General features: G+C 39.8%; 1 protein-coding gene across 1 annotated transcript in view; it reads right to left on the reverse strand.

The window, feature by feature from the left end:
- MALRD1 (MAM and LDL receptor class A domain containing 1) overlaps positions 1 to 20,564 on the reverse strand; it is a 435,870-nt gene that overhangs the window by 184,844 nt on the left and 230,462 nt on the right. The window contains 2 exon segments of the mRNA XM_075061940.1: positions 14,272 to 14,429; positions 16,994 to 17,239. Coding sequence (XP_074918041.1) covers positions 14,272 to 14,429; positions 16,994 to 17,239 — 404 coding nt within the window.

Here is a 20,564-nt window from a genome sequence, read left to right on the forward strand (position 1 = left end):
TTTTACAGAGATAATTTTTACCTTTTCTTTCTTTAATTAAAAGCTTTCTTTTTAAGAATCTGATTGATTTTCCTTGTTTTAAGATCCAAGGGGACTGGGTCTGGACTCACCAGGGATTGGTGGGGGGAAGGGAGGAGGGATGGTTAATTCCTCCTTGTTTTAAAATCCAAGGAGTTTAAATCTATGTTCACCAGGAAATTGGTGAAGCTTCTCAAGGCAACCCAGGGAGGGGAAAGTCTGAGGGAGGGGGAACAGAGAGTGCGCCAGACACTGAATTTCTGGCTGGTGGCAGCGTTAGCAGATCTAAGCTAGTAATTAAGCTTAGAAGTGTTCATGCAGGTCCCCACATTTGTACTCTAAAGTTCAAAGTGGGGAAAGAAACCTTGACAGCTCCTCTGCAGCAATCGGCTTTCCTCCATCTCTTAGTTTAAAAATTGCTCTGCAAACTTTTCAATGTTAAATGCCAGCAGTCTGAATCCACTTTGGTTTACAAACACACAAATACATTAAAAGCAAGTTAAGGTTGTTTTTGTTCCAAACCCTGGAGGCGCTAGAGCCTCTAAAAACCCCCACATTTCAATACAGGGAAAACAAAATATTATGCCCTAAGCTCATTCTCAGAAGTCGCTAAACTGTTTTGGCTAAAACTTTCTCAAAAAATATTGAAAATATCAGCCCATATATTAAATTTTGATAAAGTAATAAGTAATGGAAAATAGTCTTATACTTAGAAGTATTAGGCAAACTATAGGCCTATCATAATTTAAGAAAAAAAATTAAAAATTGTAGGATTATAATCTACGGTGCCTATAATAGAGTCCTTTATGAAATATGAATCTTAAGGCTTGAATTCTAAGACATTAATCCCATTTCATTATAATGAGTTTATTTCTGTTATGTCAGATTATTTATGGGGATATTTAAAATTTGAGCTAAAAATCAGACTAATGATAGAAGAATATTATTTGAAAGAAGTACTTTTACAGTGAAGATAGTCTCTGATTAGTTGAAACCCACAAACCTTTATTCTAAATCAGTTAGAACACAATTGTTCACTAGTGATACAGTGAGCAACTGTCAACCTACTGCACTCATATTGAAACATGATGATTACATCTGCATCCATCATATGGGAGATGAGAAGTAATGTCTTTTAATAGGATATCTTTACAAAATAAATGTGTCTGTCTTTTGATGTGTAAGTAAACAAGCGAGACCTGATTCTGAGATCATTTACCTCAGTTTAAATCAGCACTAACTCCATTGTCCACACTAGTGAGAAGGTTGATGTAAATGAGATCAGAATCAGGCACTCCTTCACTTCATATGGGAGTTTATGTTCCATGAATGAGAACTTATGGCAACGTTCGATTCTATTTCCTCTTAAGTAACAGAATTCCAGGGGATGCTGGGGCAAATAAGAGAATAGCTGAAATCACTGGTGTTATCAGAGCCCAACTGTCAGAGCTATAGACAGGGAGGTCTTCTCCAAAGCAAATGGACAAAGTGTCATCCAAATAATAAAGGTGGACAAGTGAAGAGTGCTTTAAAGTGTGGTTACCCTGGCTTGTAACCCAATTGCATCTTATACCTGCACTTATGACACTGTATAATGCTGAAACCTGAGAAGAAATGATGGGAGGGAGGTGTAGCAACTGGACCATGGGTGGCTTGCCTAATGGTCAGGGTGGAAGACTAGCTTAATGGCTGGAACAGAGATAGCCAGGCCTAGGTGCCGAGTCAGGAGCCAAGTTATCAAGTCCAGGAGGAGAGCTGGAGCTAGAGCCAGGCGACTAAGCAGTGGTTAGAAGCTGAATCCCAAGTCAAGGGAGTGAGCCAGAGCTGAAAGACAGAAACCACAATCCAAGGGTTAGAGTTGTGGTCAGAAGACAAAAAACACATCCAGGGAGCATGCCAGAGCTGGGAGCCAGGAATCAAAAGTCAGGGATCAGAGCCAGAGTATCAGTCAGGGTGGCGGCAGGAGCTAGGACCCAGGAGCAGAACCAGGGAGAAGGAGCAGAGATCTGGACTGAGGACTAGGAGCAAGAAGGGAGCTGAGAGAGAGAAGTAAGACCAGCAACAACTGTGATGTGGAACACTACTGAGCAGCCAGGGTTTAAGACTCTGCCTGTTGGAGTCTTCAGTCACTCAGGGGGCTGGATTCATTTCCTGAGGACAATGAGCAGGGTCTGGGTTCAGCTGTAGGTCCCTGACAGTTGGTCTTAAGCCCAAACTGGGGACATCCTGTAAGAAACCCAAGAGAGTTGAAATGCCTTCTTTTCTAGTCTTCATGCCTGTCTCTTGACACCAGCCATAGATGTCTTATCATAGAATGTCAGGGTTAGAAGGGACTTCAGGAGGTCATCTAGTCCAACCCCCTGAGTACTGATTTTGCCCTAGATCCCTAAGTGGCCCCCTCACAGATTGAACTCACAACTCTGGGTTTAGCAGGTCAGTGCTCAAACCACTGAGCTATCCCACCCCAGTTTGCCAAGCTAGAGGAAAAGCTTGCAGGAGGCTAAGAGAGTTTCCATTACTTAGTATGAGCATCCCATCTTGTTTAGGGCTTGCCACTCAATAGCTGTGCTGTCAATTACAAGTAACTGGATTGTAGCAGAGCCTCATACAGGAAATCCTGCTTGCTAGGAAAATGGAGTGGAAACCTCCACAGTACCTTCCTCCCTATGAGCGATTCATACAGCTTTCTTGGTCAGTGGGTGACAAAAATGACTGTTAACTCCTCATATTTTGAATCACTTCTCCAAGTAGCAAAAGCTTGCAGGAAAGCACAGAGAACATTTGAGAACAGTGTGTTTCCAGTGAGCTTTGATCTGCTTCCCTGGTAAAGAAGAGTTGCTTATCTGCTCTCAGTTTAGCCAGTCCTCTCTCAATTGTTTCAGTAGTGCAACTTGATGGAGGCTTGGAGAGAGGGGAGGATAGGGAAGAAAAAAAAGTTTCTGCTCACTGCTGCTCCAGAGTAAGCTGGGATTGCAATGATAACACATGGAACATTGAACTGTATCTCTCCTTTCATCACCAAAGGCACAGAATCTGGTCTGAAGGTGGAAAGGATAGGCTCAGGCTCTGAAGCGGTACAGACAAATCCCAAGTACTTGCAGGAAGAGAGATGCAGTTCAAATATCCCAGACAGAGGGAACAGTCAAATTCTGGAAAGATTAAACAACTATTTTTTAAAGTTGTTCCCCACCGCGGTGCTCTACTCCTAGGCCTCCAGCTCCATGAGGCTAGATGCAGCCTGAGGCTAGTTTGATCAGGAAGTGAGGTCTGACTGGTCTGAAGAGGGTAATCAGCAAGAGCTCAGCTACCTTCTACCTCCTCCAGGAGAGAGGTCCAGATCCTACAAAAGACAGGCAGGATGTGGAACTATCAGAAAGGGATGAGGGGGGCTAGAAGTCCTGGGGTATTGCTCTTACCAGTGGTGGGAAGGTGAAGGACTGATGTTGGGGCTGCTTTTAGCTTGGATTGCCAGGACAAAAAGCAGCTGTCTAGGATCGGGAGCATAGAGGGCCCTGGAATCATTCCAATATCTGTAGGTAGATGCAGCCTCTTTGGGCAGCATAGCAACCACATAAACTCTTTTCAGCCCACACACAAGGGAAGAAAAGCTTTTAGAGAAACATACATATACATATGATTTAAAAAGTACTTAAATTTCCCTCTGTATACTGCATTAGAATCTTGCACAGGAAGCTGTGATGGCGGGTTGGGGTTCCTCTTGTTCATTGGAGGAAAAGAATAACTTGATATCAGAAACTTAAAAATAAAACAGCGATACATGAAATGCTGAGAAATTATTATAAGAATAAGCATCAATATGGAAAGGCCATCCTTAAAATGAAATGTAAGACACAACTGTCTCCAGTCTTTCTACTAATTGTAAATTAGAATCCCATTAATATTCAGTTGCTGGCTGGGTTCCTGCATGTCTGTCCCTTTCTGGTATGCTACTTACATATAGCAGGTGCTATCAAAGATGAGAAAAATATTGTTCATTCTTAATCTATCTATATTAGGTGCAACAGACATATATATGTGCTTAGGTGTCATATATATGCATATAATAATAAATAATACAAAATAATAGAAAAATAGATGGAAAAGGTTAATCAATACTTTGGGAAGATTTGTGAAATGTTACACTGTTTCTCAATGCTGTTACTGATAATCTTGCTTTACTACCACTGGCAGGAAGCCAGTAGCTGCAAAGATGCAACACTTTCTAAAGCATCTTTCATTGTTAACATTTAATTTTGCCATTAAATAATGCTATTTGGCCTAGTTACAAGCAAGTAATGACATAGATCATGGAAAGCGCAAGTACGAGGCCTGAATAATATCTAATTTGACCTTTTTATACAATTAATGGGAAAGTGATCAGATTCAGCCATCTTTGTAAAATAAATTACTTTGGATTGTCACCAAAAGTAGAAACAAGGTTGCTCCTCCATAACCTACTTTAATCTTTAAACTGGAGGCCAGAAATTGAAATAGTTTCTGGTAAGTACAATTGGACTCCTCCCACTATGAGTCTTTTTGGACTAAAATCAAGATCATTTTAAACATACTTGGACTTAATGTTCTAAGTCTGTCAACTAATCAAATATCGCTACCATGAAATGGAACAAACCCAGGACTCTGAAAAAAAGCACACACAAAATGTATATGTAACCCTTCTGCCCATCAGAGTTGGCAGCAACAAGGGCCAGGTTTCAGTATCTAGGGGTTTCATTTCAATAACACAATCCAAAACCACAGCCAGTGACCTGGGACAATTACATACCACCCCCCTGGGTACCTCTAAGAGGCAATACTTCCCCTCTCACAAGCACAGAGTCCAAGTGTAGCAAAAGCCTTTTAATAAAGGAGGGAAACATTGTAGCATTATGTTGGGGGAAACACCACAAACAGGATTCATAACACAAACCATGGGCAGAAGACCCACCCCCATTTTGGCAATGTCCTTTTCCCCTCAGGGTCTTAAGTCTAGCAACCCAACAGTCACCCCCACCCATAGTTTCTCTCCTTGGTCAGTGTAGCCTTCAGAGCTCAGAAGTTCATCTGAAAAGTTTACCTGCCAGCCTGGGTGAATGTGGGGGGAGCTATGGGGGGCAGTTTACATGCTGCTCAGGTCAACGGCCGATTGCCATGCATCTCCGTGGGGTTCTGCTACAGTCTTCACCGCCAGCTGCTCCTCTCCACTAGCCATCCTGCTGGCTGCTCCTCTCTGCCAGCCATCCTGCTAGCCACTCACCAATATGTCTTCAGCCCTCCTCCCCACTTAACATAGCTCTCAGCGAGTTCAGCTCTTTAGTGATTTCAGTTGTTAGTAGGGGGGGCCCAGTGCTAGCACACTCAGAATTACTTGCCCAAAGTAGGTATAATGCTTTTAGGCCTAGGAATCAGTGATTTCAGCTCTGTAGCACATAACAAGACTTCTAACGGAGTCAAAATTAGCTCTGTTATTACACAGTGGAGAGAAGAGGTTCAAAATGGTGTTTAGGGCCCTCAGGAGGGATGCACACTATCAGGTACACATACCTGTCCCCAGCCTCTCTCAGTTCAGTGGGCTTTGGAACCCATGTCAGTTGCCTAGCGAGTGCTACTAGTGGAGGGCGAGTCCCTCCGTCATAAAATGCCAAGTACAGTTCTACTGTCCTTGATTCCATAATCAGGATAACAACACTTTATTACTCCTGCCCCAATAACAAAGAGATTAGGGGCCCAATAGCAACCAAAGTGACCATTTGGCAAGCAGTCCCTTCATGCTAGGCGGGATGGGTATGCCCATGCAAACGAGATCAGCCCCTGAAGTCCTTTTCCACAACTCACCACCAGATATCAGGATAGAGCTCATTCTGACTCTGCTTACATACAGATAAAATTGGTAAACTGTTTAATGTCAAGTATTGGGTTTCAGTGCTACCTTAGCACTAACTGAGGTTTTGCTAATGTATCATCTGTTCATTTCAGTCAATTTTCAATAGTGGGATGAGATTATCTGAGAACATGATCAGAAGGGAAGAGGAAAGGGCCTGGAAAGGGAAACAAGAAGTAGAGAAAGAGACTTGTCAGCTTCTTACAGTCTTGCTGAGCTTAATTGGAATCCTTGGCAACAGATATTTTCATTTTTTGCAAACTGGGATGCTTGTCTGGAGCAATTAGACTGTGTGCTAGGACTCACATCTGGTCAGCATGAGACAGCCTCTACAATATATTCATTTCTTCAATAAGCGTCAGATTCTATTACACATACTACCTTTTAGAATAATATAAAAACTCATTCCATTTCCAAAGAAGGGTGCTTGATTCAGCCCTAGGATATACCAGCTTCTGTCAGCGGGCTTCAGAGCTGCTACCCCCACTGGCTGTAAGTGTACCCCAAAATGTGCTGTGCAAAGCAAGTCTGTCTTGCAAAAGCTCCACCAGCCATAGAGTCTGAAACACAATTTAATACTACCTTTCCATGACAAAACTACTGGGATAAAGAATGGCCAAGCAGACAACACAGATTTCCTCAAGGGTGACTCTACAAATTTCCTAAGATGGAGTAAATCAAGTCCAGGGACTCAGTATTACAGAGCTGAAGTATCATGCAATGAAGTCCAAGTGGATTTTGGAGATGGAATCTCAATGCTGATGCCTACCCCTAATGGCCTTCTCAGGACAAAATAAGAAGAAGAAGAAGGGGGAAAAAGGGGCCAAGTTCTTAAGGAACTCAGGTCAAAAGGATGAATAATTTAGTTACACGCAATTTTTTCTGATCTTGTTTGTTTCTCACAAAACACACATGGGTATTTAAGTGATAAAATCCTCTGAAAAATCGGTTTCTTCCTATTTCATCTTCACAAACAAGGTTTCAAAGTGTAGTAGTGACCCTTCCGGGCTTCGGTTAAAAAAAATAGCAATTTGCTTTGTCCTGCACCTGCAAGATTTATTATTCCAGGTCATCAAACTGTTTTGAATTAATGTTTAAATTTGGCTGCAATTTAAGAACATAATGAGCTACCCTTACACTAATTTACCAGCAGGAAGACTAAAATAATTTCTTAACTTATTCATCAGAGAAAATGTAATACAGTGAATGATAAAAGTTCTGCTCAGAGTCTCACATAGCTTTTTCTTCTCCTGTTATGAAAACTAATTTGGAAAGATATAACATTTTCCCATTATCACTGGCTTATCTTTATATTTACTACTCATTGCTTCAATCACAATTTTCTAGGAGATCTGCTCATAAGGCGCTGGAATCATTGTGTCAAATTCATCTCTGGTATGACTCCATTTCAGTTAGTGCCCACTAAGTGCAAAATGAGCTAGCTGCATGCGGTTTTGGAAACTATGGTCAGTCAGTACATTTGATTAGTTACGGGGCATTTTCTTGCCCATGAATTCAATACTGAAGCCCCTATTACAGTCAGAGTCTGCCACCCTTACTGAAGTTGAGTAGTTATTTTGCAAGTAGCCACAATGATTTCAGTTTAGGTCACCTGGGTTACCATATTGTCAACCTCTTACTCCCACCAGTACGTGGTTATATGTATAAGTTGTTCGATTGATTTAAATAGGACTTTTGATCCACCAGCGGGAATAGCGGATTGAAAATTTGACTGTTGGGGAACTTGTGCAACTCACTATAAATAAGAGTGACAGAATCTGGCCCTTACCTGTGTTATGTTTAACCAGACTCTCCTGGATATAAAATGAAAAACAAAAGGAGATTTTTTTGGTCAAAAACATTTTAAAGAACTAAGGAAGCAAAAGTACTATACACAGATTTGAGATGATCAGAATATTAAAGTGTTGAGAGAAAAACAAGGTAAAAATTTAACCTACAGAACCGAGCTATAAAAAGAGTTGCTGGCAAATTTTTGCATTTGTGCTCCAGATTTTTTTAGGCTTCTATTTGGGAAGATTTCTTGTATTTCAGAAGAGGGATTAAAAATCCTTATCCACAGACTTTCAACTTGTCTGATTACACAACTCTCATTAAAATCAAATCAGTAAAAACCTTATGTTATTCTTTAAAATGTACTTTTTTATCCTGCAACTCCACAGAGCTAAGATACACTGTTAGAAAAGATCCCATGCTGACATAAGGATTTGATCATTTTCTATGCAGCCAGAAATGAGCGTCAGTGCGATGATATGGTCTATTTCTAAGCTCCTAAGCTCCAATAAGTAAAGTTTCCTCAAACTGCATACTTTCATGGGAAGCAGCTCAAGTAAATGGGGGCCAGCGATACTGATTTGTGAAAATGTCATTTTTAAGTTTAAGTTCTATAAAACCTAAAAACACAGGAGTCCAAAATAAATCAGCTGGCATCTGCCGCACCCCCATCCTTCAAATTTCCCTCTTCAAATCTCATTATGGAGACATTTTTTGTACACTTAATTCCACTAAAAATGACCAGGGAATTTCAGGAAGGCCACAGGTCATCTAGACCTTGAGCTGCAGAGCCAGCTAAGCTGCACCTTTCTATATTTATTCTTTTCTCCTCTCCTCCTTGCCTTCCGATAGCTGAAAAATCAACATCTGTGATAGTTTATGACACTTGATAATAAGCGGCAGTACCCAGGCGACAAGTTCTGCAATATATTAATCCATTAGCAGCTGCAGGACTCTGGCTGTTGGGTACAGCTGGCCCTATGCCTGACTAATCCAATGGATCAGCTAGTTCGTAGCTGTGGAACTATCTACAGGACTTTCTCTGTTTAGGCTGCCATGAGCTGGCTTGGATGTCTTGTCCTCCTGAATGTCATTACGTCTTTGCTCATTTACCGGATGGAATAAATTCCCTATGACAAGTTCCAGAATAAGGTCCACTGGAAATTCCTAATGAGCTCCTGTGCATATTGGCTTTGTCATAGCAAATAGAGGTAGCTGCTAATGCCTATTTATCTTCCTTGCACATTTCTCTATTGCTCTAAGGGAACTGATCCAAACTCATTGAAGAGGCCCCAAAAGCCTTGCTCAGACCTTAAATTAACTTTTAAACTACATTAGGTTAATACTTAATGCAATTAAGATTGGCATCTGAAAACTCACTGCAGCAAATGACATAACCCTTTGATTTGTAGTTTCTCTTCCACTGTGATGCCCAAATTTTTTTTTATTCCTATGGCCAAGACAATTTAAACAGTATTGGAAACAGTTATTCAAAAATAAGCAGCGATAAAATTGTTGGGTTTCTTCAATTTGAAAATGGTTTCTGTAGCTCTGTTGTAAACATATTACATAATAACAGAGAACCCATGTTCTCCATGTTTTAAAATAAATCAATATTTGGGGGTTGAGTGTGAAAGCAGTACAAAAAAATTGGGCATGGGATTTTTCAGTTTTCTTCCTACATTTTAGCCTCAGAATGTCAGTTTCTCTCACATTTAATACTATTCTACTGCGATCATACACAGATCATTTTAGACATGTCTTAAAGCAATAGTGTTGTTCTGATTAGTAGCACTCAAATTCAGCCTGGAAATAATCTATTTGCATGTTGTGGTTGCTGCACTGCAGCTGAACACTTCACAGTCTCAAATTAGATGGATGGCAAGGTAGATAATGCAGTCTTCAAACACAGCTATAATGTCAATGTCTTTCATTTGCATAAATGGTGAGGATTTTGATTTGCAACACACAGTATTTCTAAAACTAGTTGAACTGCCCATCAGTGTCATTTCAATGAGAGAATTCTTATTCTACACAGAGATTTATGTTAATAATAATATGAGCATTAAAACAAAACCCAATAAATTCAAAGACATTTTCACAGAAATTTTCTGCAACACCCTTAACTGAGAGTCCCAACATGTCTCCTTATGCTTGACAGCAAAACAATGTTCTCTATGAAGAAGTCCCACAGCAGATGTGACGTTGAGCTCATTATCTAAGATAACACTTTAGGAATATAACAAATAATATACTTCTTTTGATGAAGGTTCATAACCCCTATTAACGCTAACGTAAATCATCTATACACATCACAAGGATACTATAGGCTTGATCTGCTCTCACACTAATATAAGTCTGGGGTTAATGCCACTGAATCCGGAATAACTTCTCTGAAGTCATTGAAGTTACACTGGTGCAGTAGTTAAAATAGATTGAAACAAGATGGGGAACTCCACTATGTCTTCTCAACGACAATGTACTGGCTGATCAGACTTCAGTCCTTATGTGAGACTGGATACTGCTAAGTAGACATTCAGACTACCGTCCGCACTGCTGTTGGGATTTGTATATGCAAAGCAATGGAAAGACAAGACCAATTTCCTGTAGAAGCACTGAGTGAATTTTTTTCTTCTTTGTCTGTCTCTAATACATGACCTTGTTATAGGACAGAGAACTGGGCTAGTAATGTTCTCACTCAAATTTATATCACTCAAACTGTCTTTTAACTTGCTCACATTATGCAGCCATTAATTATGAATAAAGACAGCAGCTCACAGAAGGGTGGGATCGTTTAAAAATAACCTACAAGCATTTATGCAATGACTATATGGTTTATGTTAGTTTAATTTAAAAAGGGAGGGAAGGAAGAACATGACTTAATTGAATAGTTTTGAAACCAAGTGGTTACTATAGAAATTACTCTAAAATGTAGAGAAAGGGATTTTTGTATAGGTTTTTGAACCATTCTAAAGAATTCCATAGCAAGGATATAAATCTGTATTACATTCTGTGGGATGATTCAAAAAGCTCTATAGATAGGATGTTTCCTTAAGTAATGTGGCAGGATGTGTGTGAGAGAGAGTGTGAGACAGAGAGAATTATTTGGTAAGGATCATCTGTTCAAGCTAAAGAGAACTTTAATAATGGACTCCAAACTCATTTTAAATAGTACTGGGATGGTTAAATAGTACTGGAATGGTTTCAAAAGCAATTGTGTGACTAAATCAAATCAGATATTCTATGCTAGTGTATGGCTTAAGGTAACAGTGATAGTAAAAATACCTTTAAGAAAGAGAGCATGCTCCAAACATAACTAGAGCACTTTAGGTAAAGAGCATCTAAGAACCTCCCCAAAGTGCTGTTTCTTTCATGGAGGTAAGGCTGACCTTCCTTCTGTTTCTGAGCTCAAATGTAAAATAACTGCATTTCAAATTCTAAAAACAATGAACACAACATTTACCAACTCTCTCCACCTACTGTTAAAGTACTCATTTAATTTGTATATATTATATCTCTTTAACGAGCACCAGCTGGTCAATCACAAGAAAAGAGGTAGAACAAAAATCAAGTGTTCAGTATTTAAAGAGAAAATTACAGAATGTTGTGTTATTTCAAAAGGAAAATCTCTTTGACTCCAATCCTGCAGAGTCCACCTGCATAGGTCACTTCGCACGATTGGGGCCATTGGAAGATCAGTAGAAGAATCTGCTTTTGTTTTTCCTCTTAAATGCATTCTATGTAATCAAAGTGGGCTATACATATAATAAATGTCCATCTGCACTTCTAGCAAAATCCTCCATATAGTAGTGTATTTATAGTTATAGTTACTTTAGGCAATCAATGTTGATATCACAATGGGTATATACATAATACAATTCCTTATTTACTTGTCACCCAGGTTAGTCATTTGTACATATGAATATTAATTATTAAGCATTTCTAAGTGGCCAATCACTATAGTATTTAGATGTCACAGATCACTTAAAAAGATTAGAACACAAAGCAAACACTGACTTGAAATAAGTGTTTGCCATTGTACTTCATTCATTCTAAACACCAGGATCTTTCTGCCTTTACCTATGACTGGATTACCATTGAAGAGTAATTTTAGAAACACATCAATAATCGGAATTATCAGTCTTCACCGAGCTGTTTGATTTATGGATTCAATCTCTTCTGGGAAACAGCTGTGTCAAGGTATTATTCCCACTTTGAACTTTAGCGTCCAAAAAGTGGGGACCTGCATGTACCCTTTTAAGCTTAATTCCTAGCTTAGATTTGATAGCACGCCAAACAACCCAAACACTATTACCTTAGTGCCAATCTTCGTAGTCCTTCCTCCGTCTCCCCCAGAAGTACCACTCCCTGAGGAGCCCTATCCACACGACCCCAAACCCCCTTGGGTCTACAATACGAGGGAGAAATAAACCAGTTCCCGTCCTCCTTCCTCTCCCAACTGTCCCTCCTGGTTCCCCTGAGAGCATACGTGTGATGCAAAACTCCTTGATATTAAAACAGGGGCACTACCTTTCTCTCACCTCATTGCCCTCCCACTGCCCTGGCGAGTTAGACTCATCCTTGGGTCTTACACAAGAAAAAAATCAGAGCGAGCGTTCTTAAAAAGGAACGTAATTAAGAAAGAATAAAATAAAAATATCTCTGTAAAATCAAGGGGATGTACCGGTCTCCAGCTATATATATACTAAGACTCCCTCCCCCAGCCTAAGTTACAAGTTACAGCAAACAGAGGTAAAATATCCTTCCAGCAAAATACACATTTGCAAATAAAGAAAACAAACAAAAGACTAATCCGTCTTCTAGCTAGTACTTACTATTTTGAACATGAGGGACTGTTTCAGAAAGACTGGAGAAAGATATGGTTGCATGTGTGGTCCCTCTTAGTCCCAAGAGAGAACAGAAAAAAAAACAGCACAAAGACTTCCCTCCACCAAGATTTGAAAGTATCTTGTCCCCCTGGTGGTCCTTTGGTCAGGTGTCAGCCAGGTTCACTGAGCTTGTTAACCCTTTACAGGTAAAAGAGACATTAACTGTTAACTATCTGTTTATGACAAGTTGTATAAATTTTTCTCATGATCCATTAAACTAAACAGTTAGCTGAAGATCAGTCACCTCTTACTTGTATGTGTTTACACTAATCCAAGAAAAAATCTGCTAATGACTGCCAAAGGCCCATTGTTCTGTTTAGTTCAGACAGACTTACTCTGGGTCGTATGTCCACATGTTAAAGTCCACTGAAGTGTTTTAACTTTCAGGGATTTGAATCATTCATATAATACAGAGGTAATCAGGGAAAGAATTTGCTGTAGATTATTTTCAAGGGCAGAATGTAATTTAAATTAAAGAGTTAAGATAACGTGTTCATTGGAAATCAGAGTTGTCATGAAGTTCCCCAAAATGAATTCTGTTCTGATCTTTACTAGGCATACTGCAGGGAGAGATCGTAACAGCTAGATGGCAAATATATGGCACAATTGATTTATAATTATATTTTTATTACTAATATACTGCACATGCGCACACACACGGGGTGATTTGTGATTGCACTTATACGTAGAACTACATAGATTCATAGTAGTGAAATACTTTTAGTGGCTTATAATCTACAAAGAGTTGAAATATGTGTTTATATAGCATCAAAGATATGTTTCTATATTTTGTTTATAATCAGCATTTTAACTGTCAACTTGCGTTTTCACTTTAATACATCTCTTCCATAGCAATAAATATAACAGCAAGCTGCAGGAAGGGCATCATTCTTTATTTGTTATTGGATAACTTTTATTCAATAAACTTTTGGTTGCAGCACTTATGTGTTATGACACCATCCCCTAACTTATGAAAATAAATGCCATTTCTAAAACTAAGGTCATTGTTTATTTTGTGCATGTGCGTGCATGCGCATGTGTGTAAATAGAAAGAAATATGCCAACCAAAGCATACTTTTTACATTTTCTCTTTCTTTGTGCTGGCTGCTGAATGCACTCTATTCATGGATGTCAACACATCAGATCCACAAGGCTACACATGGCTATCAACGAAAAGGGAATCAAATAAAAAGTTAAAATTGCTCTGACATGGAAAGTATCAAAGAAGACAGAGGTGTGATATATCAAAAGAAATGCAGCATTAGGGACAGTGAACTCAGAGGCAAAGTGAAAGAGAGGGAGACCTGTTTAATGAATTATTGAGACTTTTTGGTGTAAGAGGTAAATTCTATTTATGTGACTTTCATAGGAGTGGGGAGAGGGTTTCTAAAGATTTTCTATGGCTTTTTAGGTGAGAAATTTTGGGTTAGAAGAGTGGTTTTGTGAAGAATGTTAAAGAGATTAGCATATAGTGTATGCTTCTGTATGAAAGGCACAATGCTGGGATAAACTGGGTCTGGGAGTCATGGACAGTGAGTCCCCATTGATCCACAAACAACAGAAGAACTGAAGAGAATCCTCTCACCAGCTGAGCCAGTGGAAGGTGTGTAGAATCATTCTCAGCTGGAGCCACACATTCTTACAGACAGTATAAGTATCAGCATATTCAAATGGAAAAGATTATTTGAACATTACCTTAATGAGAACCTGAATGTGTCCTGTGGCTTTTGAGGACTTGTAGTACCAAAAACTCATCATACAAGCTGTGCCCGACTCTTTCCACCTGGAGCTCTTCACATGGGCTTTTTCATCTCTTAGGCCTATTGGTGTAGCTTCAAGATATAGGAATGCTCCTAAAATCAAGAGTTACATGTTATGAAGAACTGTTTCAGTCTTTAAAAACTCAGCAGAACAAATGCAAGAATGTAAAGCATACCCCCTAATGAACATCCTGTATCAGCCAAATCCATTGCATGCAAACAAGAGTGGGAGATGGGCTGTGCTTTTTCCTCTGCCCATGTTACACTAGGAAGTGGGTTAACTTTTCACTGAGGCTACACAGAAATTCTGCTGGAAGCTGTCTGTAAGGAGAAATGGGGAACTGACACGTTTTTTAGCCATCCTGGCCACATCCTCTTTTTCAAGAGTACTATGTGCTTTTCAGGCCATGTTAAATAGCAGAGTTGCAGATGTTTTCCAGTGCAGCGGTTTTGCCCTCCCGTGTCATTTCTACCAGAATAAGCAAGCATAAACCCTTCTGCTAGCTCTCATGCTGGCCAGGAATCTCGCCCCATATGTGTTTATTGAGCTTTATCTGTGGGCTGCCAATAGTTGCATCATTTTAAAGTAGCATAGCTATTGTAAAGGTCATAATTCCCGAAGGAACCATTTCTAACAGATGGCAAGTCTGTAAGTATGTCACATCATGCAACACTGATAAATCTGAGGATGAGTCTTCTGTGGTCTCCAAATAGCAGGTCACACCAGTTCAGAGCTAGCTCTGGTAGGCAAAGGGACCAACCAATCTCAAGTCCTTTGCATCTGTGTGGATCTATAGATATCCATAGAGAATCAGACTGGTTCAGACCATCTGTATTCCTCAGTACAAAAGTATTATGCTGCATTTCAAATTAAGTCCCTAAAAGATCCCAAATAAATACTGACAGTTAAATAACATTTCAGGACATGAGGTGGCACTTGAGTTCTCCATTTCTTTCCCATGATGAAAACCAATCAGATAGATATTTCAATCACAAAGCATAATAAACAGAGCAAGATTTCAAATTCAATCTTTTTTTCGCTATAATGACAACAATATAGTTGGAATTCAAATAAACATAATCATAGCATAAACAGTACATTGTTGATCAATTTACAACTGTATAAAATATTACATTTTATATTTGAATTAGGGATACAACTCCATTTGAGTGAAGTGGTTTCATCATTTAGAACTGACTTCAACTTTTCTCAGGCTCACTTGCATTATGTTTTCCATAATATTATGGTGGGAAAAATATTTCTTTTTATAGGAGATCAGGCAGATATTACAAATTGAACACCAGCAACGTGTTTTCCCAGGGATGATGTCCCTAGCCTCTATTTGGGGACACATGCCATTGGCCACTGTAGGAAGACAGGATACTGGGCTAGATGGACCTTTGGTCTGACCTTGTATGGCTGTTCTCATGACTTTTAAAAAGCCAAAAGAAAGAGAAAAACAAATTTTCTGGCTCATTCCATCTCTTCTGCACTGCTTCCTACTCATGTCTTCAGTGGAGGGTAGGCCACTTAGACCATGACAAATTTTTGGCACTACATGTACAAATAGTTTCATGTAATTATTCTATACCATTCATACAAGCTTCCACAAGCCCCTATCTCCTTTTCTACCTACAATCATCCAGTAAACTCAGGCCTTCTTGTATTCAATCCATATTCCTCCTATAGTCCTTCACATAATCCAACCTAGTGATTCCTTCTGGCAACTGCTGAATTCAAGTCTCATGACCTCTGTGCACTCTAGAAGGTGGAAGATTTGAATTCAGGATCATTTTGGGGTTTTCCTAAGGTAAGCTTTGTGGCTCTGTAATGGGAACTTCAAAGGTAGGAGGTGAAGCTAATGTCCGTTCAATGGATATTGGGAAAGAATATGTGCTTGGGTGTTCTTGAGCAAGAGCAGGGAGACATGAGAGCTTATGGAAGGTTTTCTGGAAGATGTGGTGACAGCTGCAGCCACCCTGGCTATAGTCAAGGGAGGAATTTTGGGGCAGTTCTTATTTCCCCAAACAGCTTTCTTCCTCCCTGCTTAGCACACACTCTTTAGAGATGATTTAACAGTTTAGAGAGAGATTTCTCTAAGGCATGAGGGCATATTTGGGCTCTGCTCCAACTAACTTTCAGTGAGAGCTGAGAGCCTAACTAATTTTTGAAAATCTCTTCAATATATTAGATAATTCCACCCCTTCTCAACAGTATATTCTAATCGTACTTAGGGACCACTGTCTGTACAGAAAAAAGTTCTTAATGTTCCAGCATTATGTGCCTGACATGAATGAGAGCTTTCTGGATATGCAATCTGACTCTGGTGGAGTGGATTCTAATGGTTCTCTCAGCCTAGTTAACTCATCCTTAAAATCTGTGGCCAAATCAAATGTCACTCTCTTGCCAAGTAAAATAATGACTTGTTCATCATATGCAGTATTATTTAGAGAAAGGGCAACCAAGAATCAAAGTTTTCTGACCTACAGGCATTGTAGAACAGTAATTACTATTATGTTTTGATAATCAATTATATGTTTTATTTATTAATAATGACACCCTAATTAGATATTTATAACCCTTCTGTTTTCTCATGGGGAACACATGAGAAGCTAAATTAATAGGATTATATCCTCGTTTGTGAATGATAACATACCAATTCCATTTCCAAGTGTGTGGTCCCTGGGAGGTCTGAGACTTTGAGGTGAGCCGACTCCCAGAACCCAGTCAAAGTTGTCAGCTAGGGAATTTTGCCAGCCACATCTGCCTTTCTCAAATGTGCAGGAAGTACCACATTCATTCTCATCGGTATTATCCCTGCAGTCATCTACAAAATCGCAGCTTTGTTCTGGTCTGTAACACTTGCCGTTCTGACATTCCCAATAGCCATGTGAGCGGGAGCCTGAAAAGAAAAAAATAAGAGTATCCTAATGAATCACGCTGTAGTGCCTTCTAGCAAGGTTACTGGAAGGTTACATCTGAGACAGTTTGATATTTAGGAGGAGGAGGGTGGTCCATGGCATTTTTTTTTAAAAAAAGTCTTTGGTCCCCCTGAAGCGCCAATCCATTATCAGTTTATTTCTTTTGTGTTTTGTGACGAGATGGCCTAAATAAATGACTGTTTTCCTTGTAAAGCCTTTGAGGGCAAGTTCGAGGCATGCATTCCTTCATGAACAAAAACTTTCTCGTCTGACTTAATTGCTGACATTTTCCTTTCATGTGGTGTAGGATTAAGCCATTTCATTTTAACTGCAAAGTTGAGCTTAGTTTAGCAGTCCCAATTTAAAAAGAAAGAGAAAAAGCCTTTAACTTTACAGTTTTGCCTTTTAATGGACTTTATGCAAGCTAGTTCAATGGGGTGGTGCTGTCCTTTTTGTGTATTATTCCTGGCATAACTGAAAGATAGCTTTGCTCTTGTAAAGCCTGAGCATTATAGAACTCATTTCACAGGATCCACTTCCATGCTTCATATTTTCATTTCAGATCAGTTCCTGAAACGCTTTGGCTAAAAGATGGTCCCTTTCGCACATCCCTGGTCCAGAAACAGAGACAGACATGAAACTAAAGCAAACCAACAAACCCTCATTGTTTTCCCAAACTAAGACCCTGATCCTGCTAAAAATGTATGCATGTGAATAACTTCACACACATGGAGGAGTCTCACTAAATTAAACGATAGTGCATATGTATGTAAAGAGTAACTCACGTAACCGTTGGCAGGATTAGGACCAACTGTTGATAAAAAGCAAAGGAGAACAAAGCTAAACATTTTGATTTTCCATTATCGCTAGCCAAGTTACCAGGAGAGAAACGAGAAAAGGCCAGACTGTTCTAAGGAGCACCGAACAAATGGTTTATTAACAAAAGAAAAATAAACTAAAGAGGTGAGGTGCAAAGCTTAGTGGAATGCTGACTGCCACCAAAATTCAGAACTTTCATTCCAAGGCTATACTGAAGTTGGTTCTCAGAGAGTCCTATCTCTCCAAAGCCCTTACAAGAAGTAGAACTCAGTTTAGTATTTTTTTAAATAAAGAGTAAAATGATTTTCATTTCTTCAGTCTTTGATGAACATTTATAACTGCATCTGTGACTCATTAAATTAGTTTTAGCTGGAGTAGATGGTGCCTAACGGTAACTACTAACCAGGGTGGAGTTAGTTGCTTCACAGCCACTGCTGTTTCCTAATCAGGTAAGATAACATTTACATCATTAGGTGGGCAACGAAGGTGGATGTAAAACAAACTACTAGAATGATTGTCAGATGTGCTGAACACCTTCAGCTTTCATGATCTTCAGTGAGAGTTGTGGGTACTCAGCACTTCTGAAAAATCAAGTTTGAGATCTTTTCCTTTACCATGGGAATCATTAATTGTCCTTTTCTAGTAAACTAGTCATCTAGTAAGTCCTTAAAATTAGGAAAAGAAATAAGGGAAGTCTCCTCTGCTCTGTGGAAGTATTGGAAAGACAGAACCCTGCAGTAATTTAAAGAAAGGGAGAGACAGAAGATAGCTAACTGCCACTCACAATTCATTTATGTCATGTCCTTGTATCCGGGTTCACTTCAGAAAAAGGGTCTCCAAGCAGGATTGACTATAAAACTAAAAGGTGCTCTGAAATCAGGGATTCAACCCTAAATAACAGAACAAACAGGAGACTGTGCAAGCTCCATAAAAGCCCTGCTTCCTATATGACCAAGAGGGAATAAAGGGAGAGGACCAACCATATCATTAAAAAGAACTGTCAAATGTCACATCAACAGCAACAAACCCTGTAGTATGCACTGAAGGAAATACAATGTGGACCTGAAAATCTGCAGGAATGTTATCAAAATCATAGCAGTGTACCAAAACTGGTAGAATATCCTCAGGGATTTTAGTCAGTGTGGCAGAGGAGTAGAATTGCAGCAACTGGGTTTAACTTGTCACACATTTGGCCTTATTCCTATGCCATGTATAGTAATGTTGATAGATTCCAAAAAGAAAGTCCTATCCAGCCCTGCTAAATCAAGGTTTACTCTATGAGGAGGAGCAGGGGTTTTCCAAGGACACAGGAGAGTTTAAGAAGCAGGGAGCCAAACTGGGGAAACAGAAGGCTTATGTGGTCTGGTTTGTCCTAAGATTTGGTAGCTAAGAGGGGTATTAGGCTGGGCCATGCATCACTGCAGGGGTAATGTTGCCATTCATCATACTTGTTTTTCTAATTCCCAGCCTGTACAGGTGGATCCTTTAAGATGCTGAGCACTCTAGTCACATCTGTAACTGATCTTCTCCATGGCAAGCAGGACGGCTGTGCATCACAAACATTACAAATAACCCTTTCTCTCTCAGAACCACAATTGCCACGCTACCTACTTCCCCAACAGAAGACAGAAAAACCTTTTTGCTGCTATTCTGGATATTTATTAGCATTTATAAATCTAGGCTTTTGTTAGGTATAATGAAGGTGGTGGCTGCATAGCTTGGTACCAAAATTAAGCTATTTATTACAAAGAGTTTACATAATAAAGCAGGTGGATGTTTTTAAGAACTAATTGTTGTAATCCTGCTATCCCTGTTTAGGTGCTTGCCCTAAGAATTCAGGCATAAATTCAACTTTCCTAGCAAACTCAGAATTCAAAAGCATACTAAAGGGTAGTGTCTACTCCTCTCCATGCTTTCCATTCTGCCCACCAAATGCTTAACAATTATGATCACATCTCTATAGCATTTTGTGTTCCTCTATATCAGAGGTTCTCAACCTTTTTCTTTCTGAGCCTCTCCCCGCCCCATGCTAAAAAAACTCCACAGCCCACCTGTGCCACAGTAGCTGGTTTTCTGCATATAAAAGCCAGGGCTGTCATTAGGGCAGGGCAATTGTCTGGGGTCCCATGCCACAGGGGCCCTCATAAGCTACATTGGTCAGGCTTTGGCTTCAGTCCCTGGTGGCAGGGCTCAGGACCCTGGACTTCGACCCTATCTGGTGGGGCTTTGGTTTTCTGCTCTGGGCCCTAGCTAGTCTAACACTAGCCATGCTTCGAGGATCCTCTGAAACCTCTTCCCAGACCTCCAAGGGGCCCCAGACTCTTGGTTGAGAACCACTGGAACAGATGACCATTTCAGATGACCATTTGAGGTCCCTTCTGTCCCTGCCAGCAGGTATATGGGATCTTGGGGAGCAATTACCACACAGGTGGGGTGCCAATTAATTTCTTTATTAAAGGAAAAAGGAAGTGGTGGGAATTTAACAAT

This window comes from Chelonoidis abingdonii, chromosome 2 (assembly GCF_003597395.2).
Source record: "Chelonoidis abingdonii isolate Lonesome George chromosome 2, CheloAbing_2.0, whole genome shotgun sequence".
In the NCBI taxonomy this organism is placed as follows: Eukaryota; Metazoa; Chordata; order Testudines; family Testudinidae; genus Chelonoidis; species Chelonoidis abingdonii.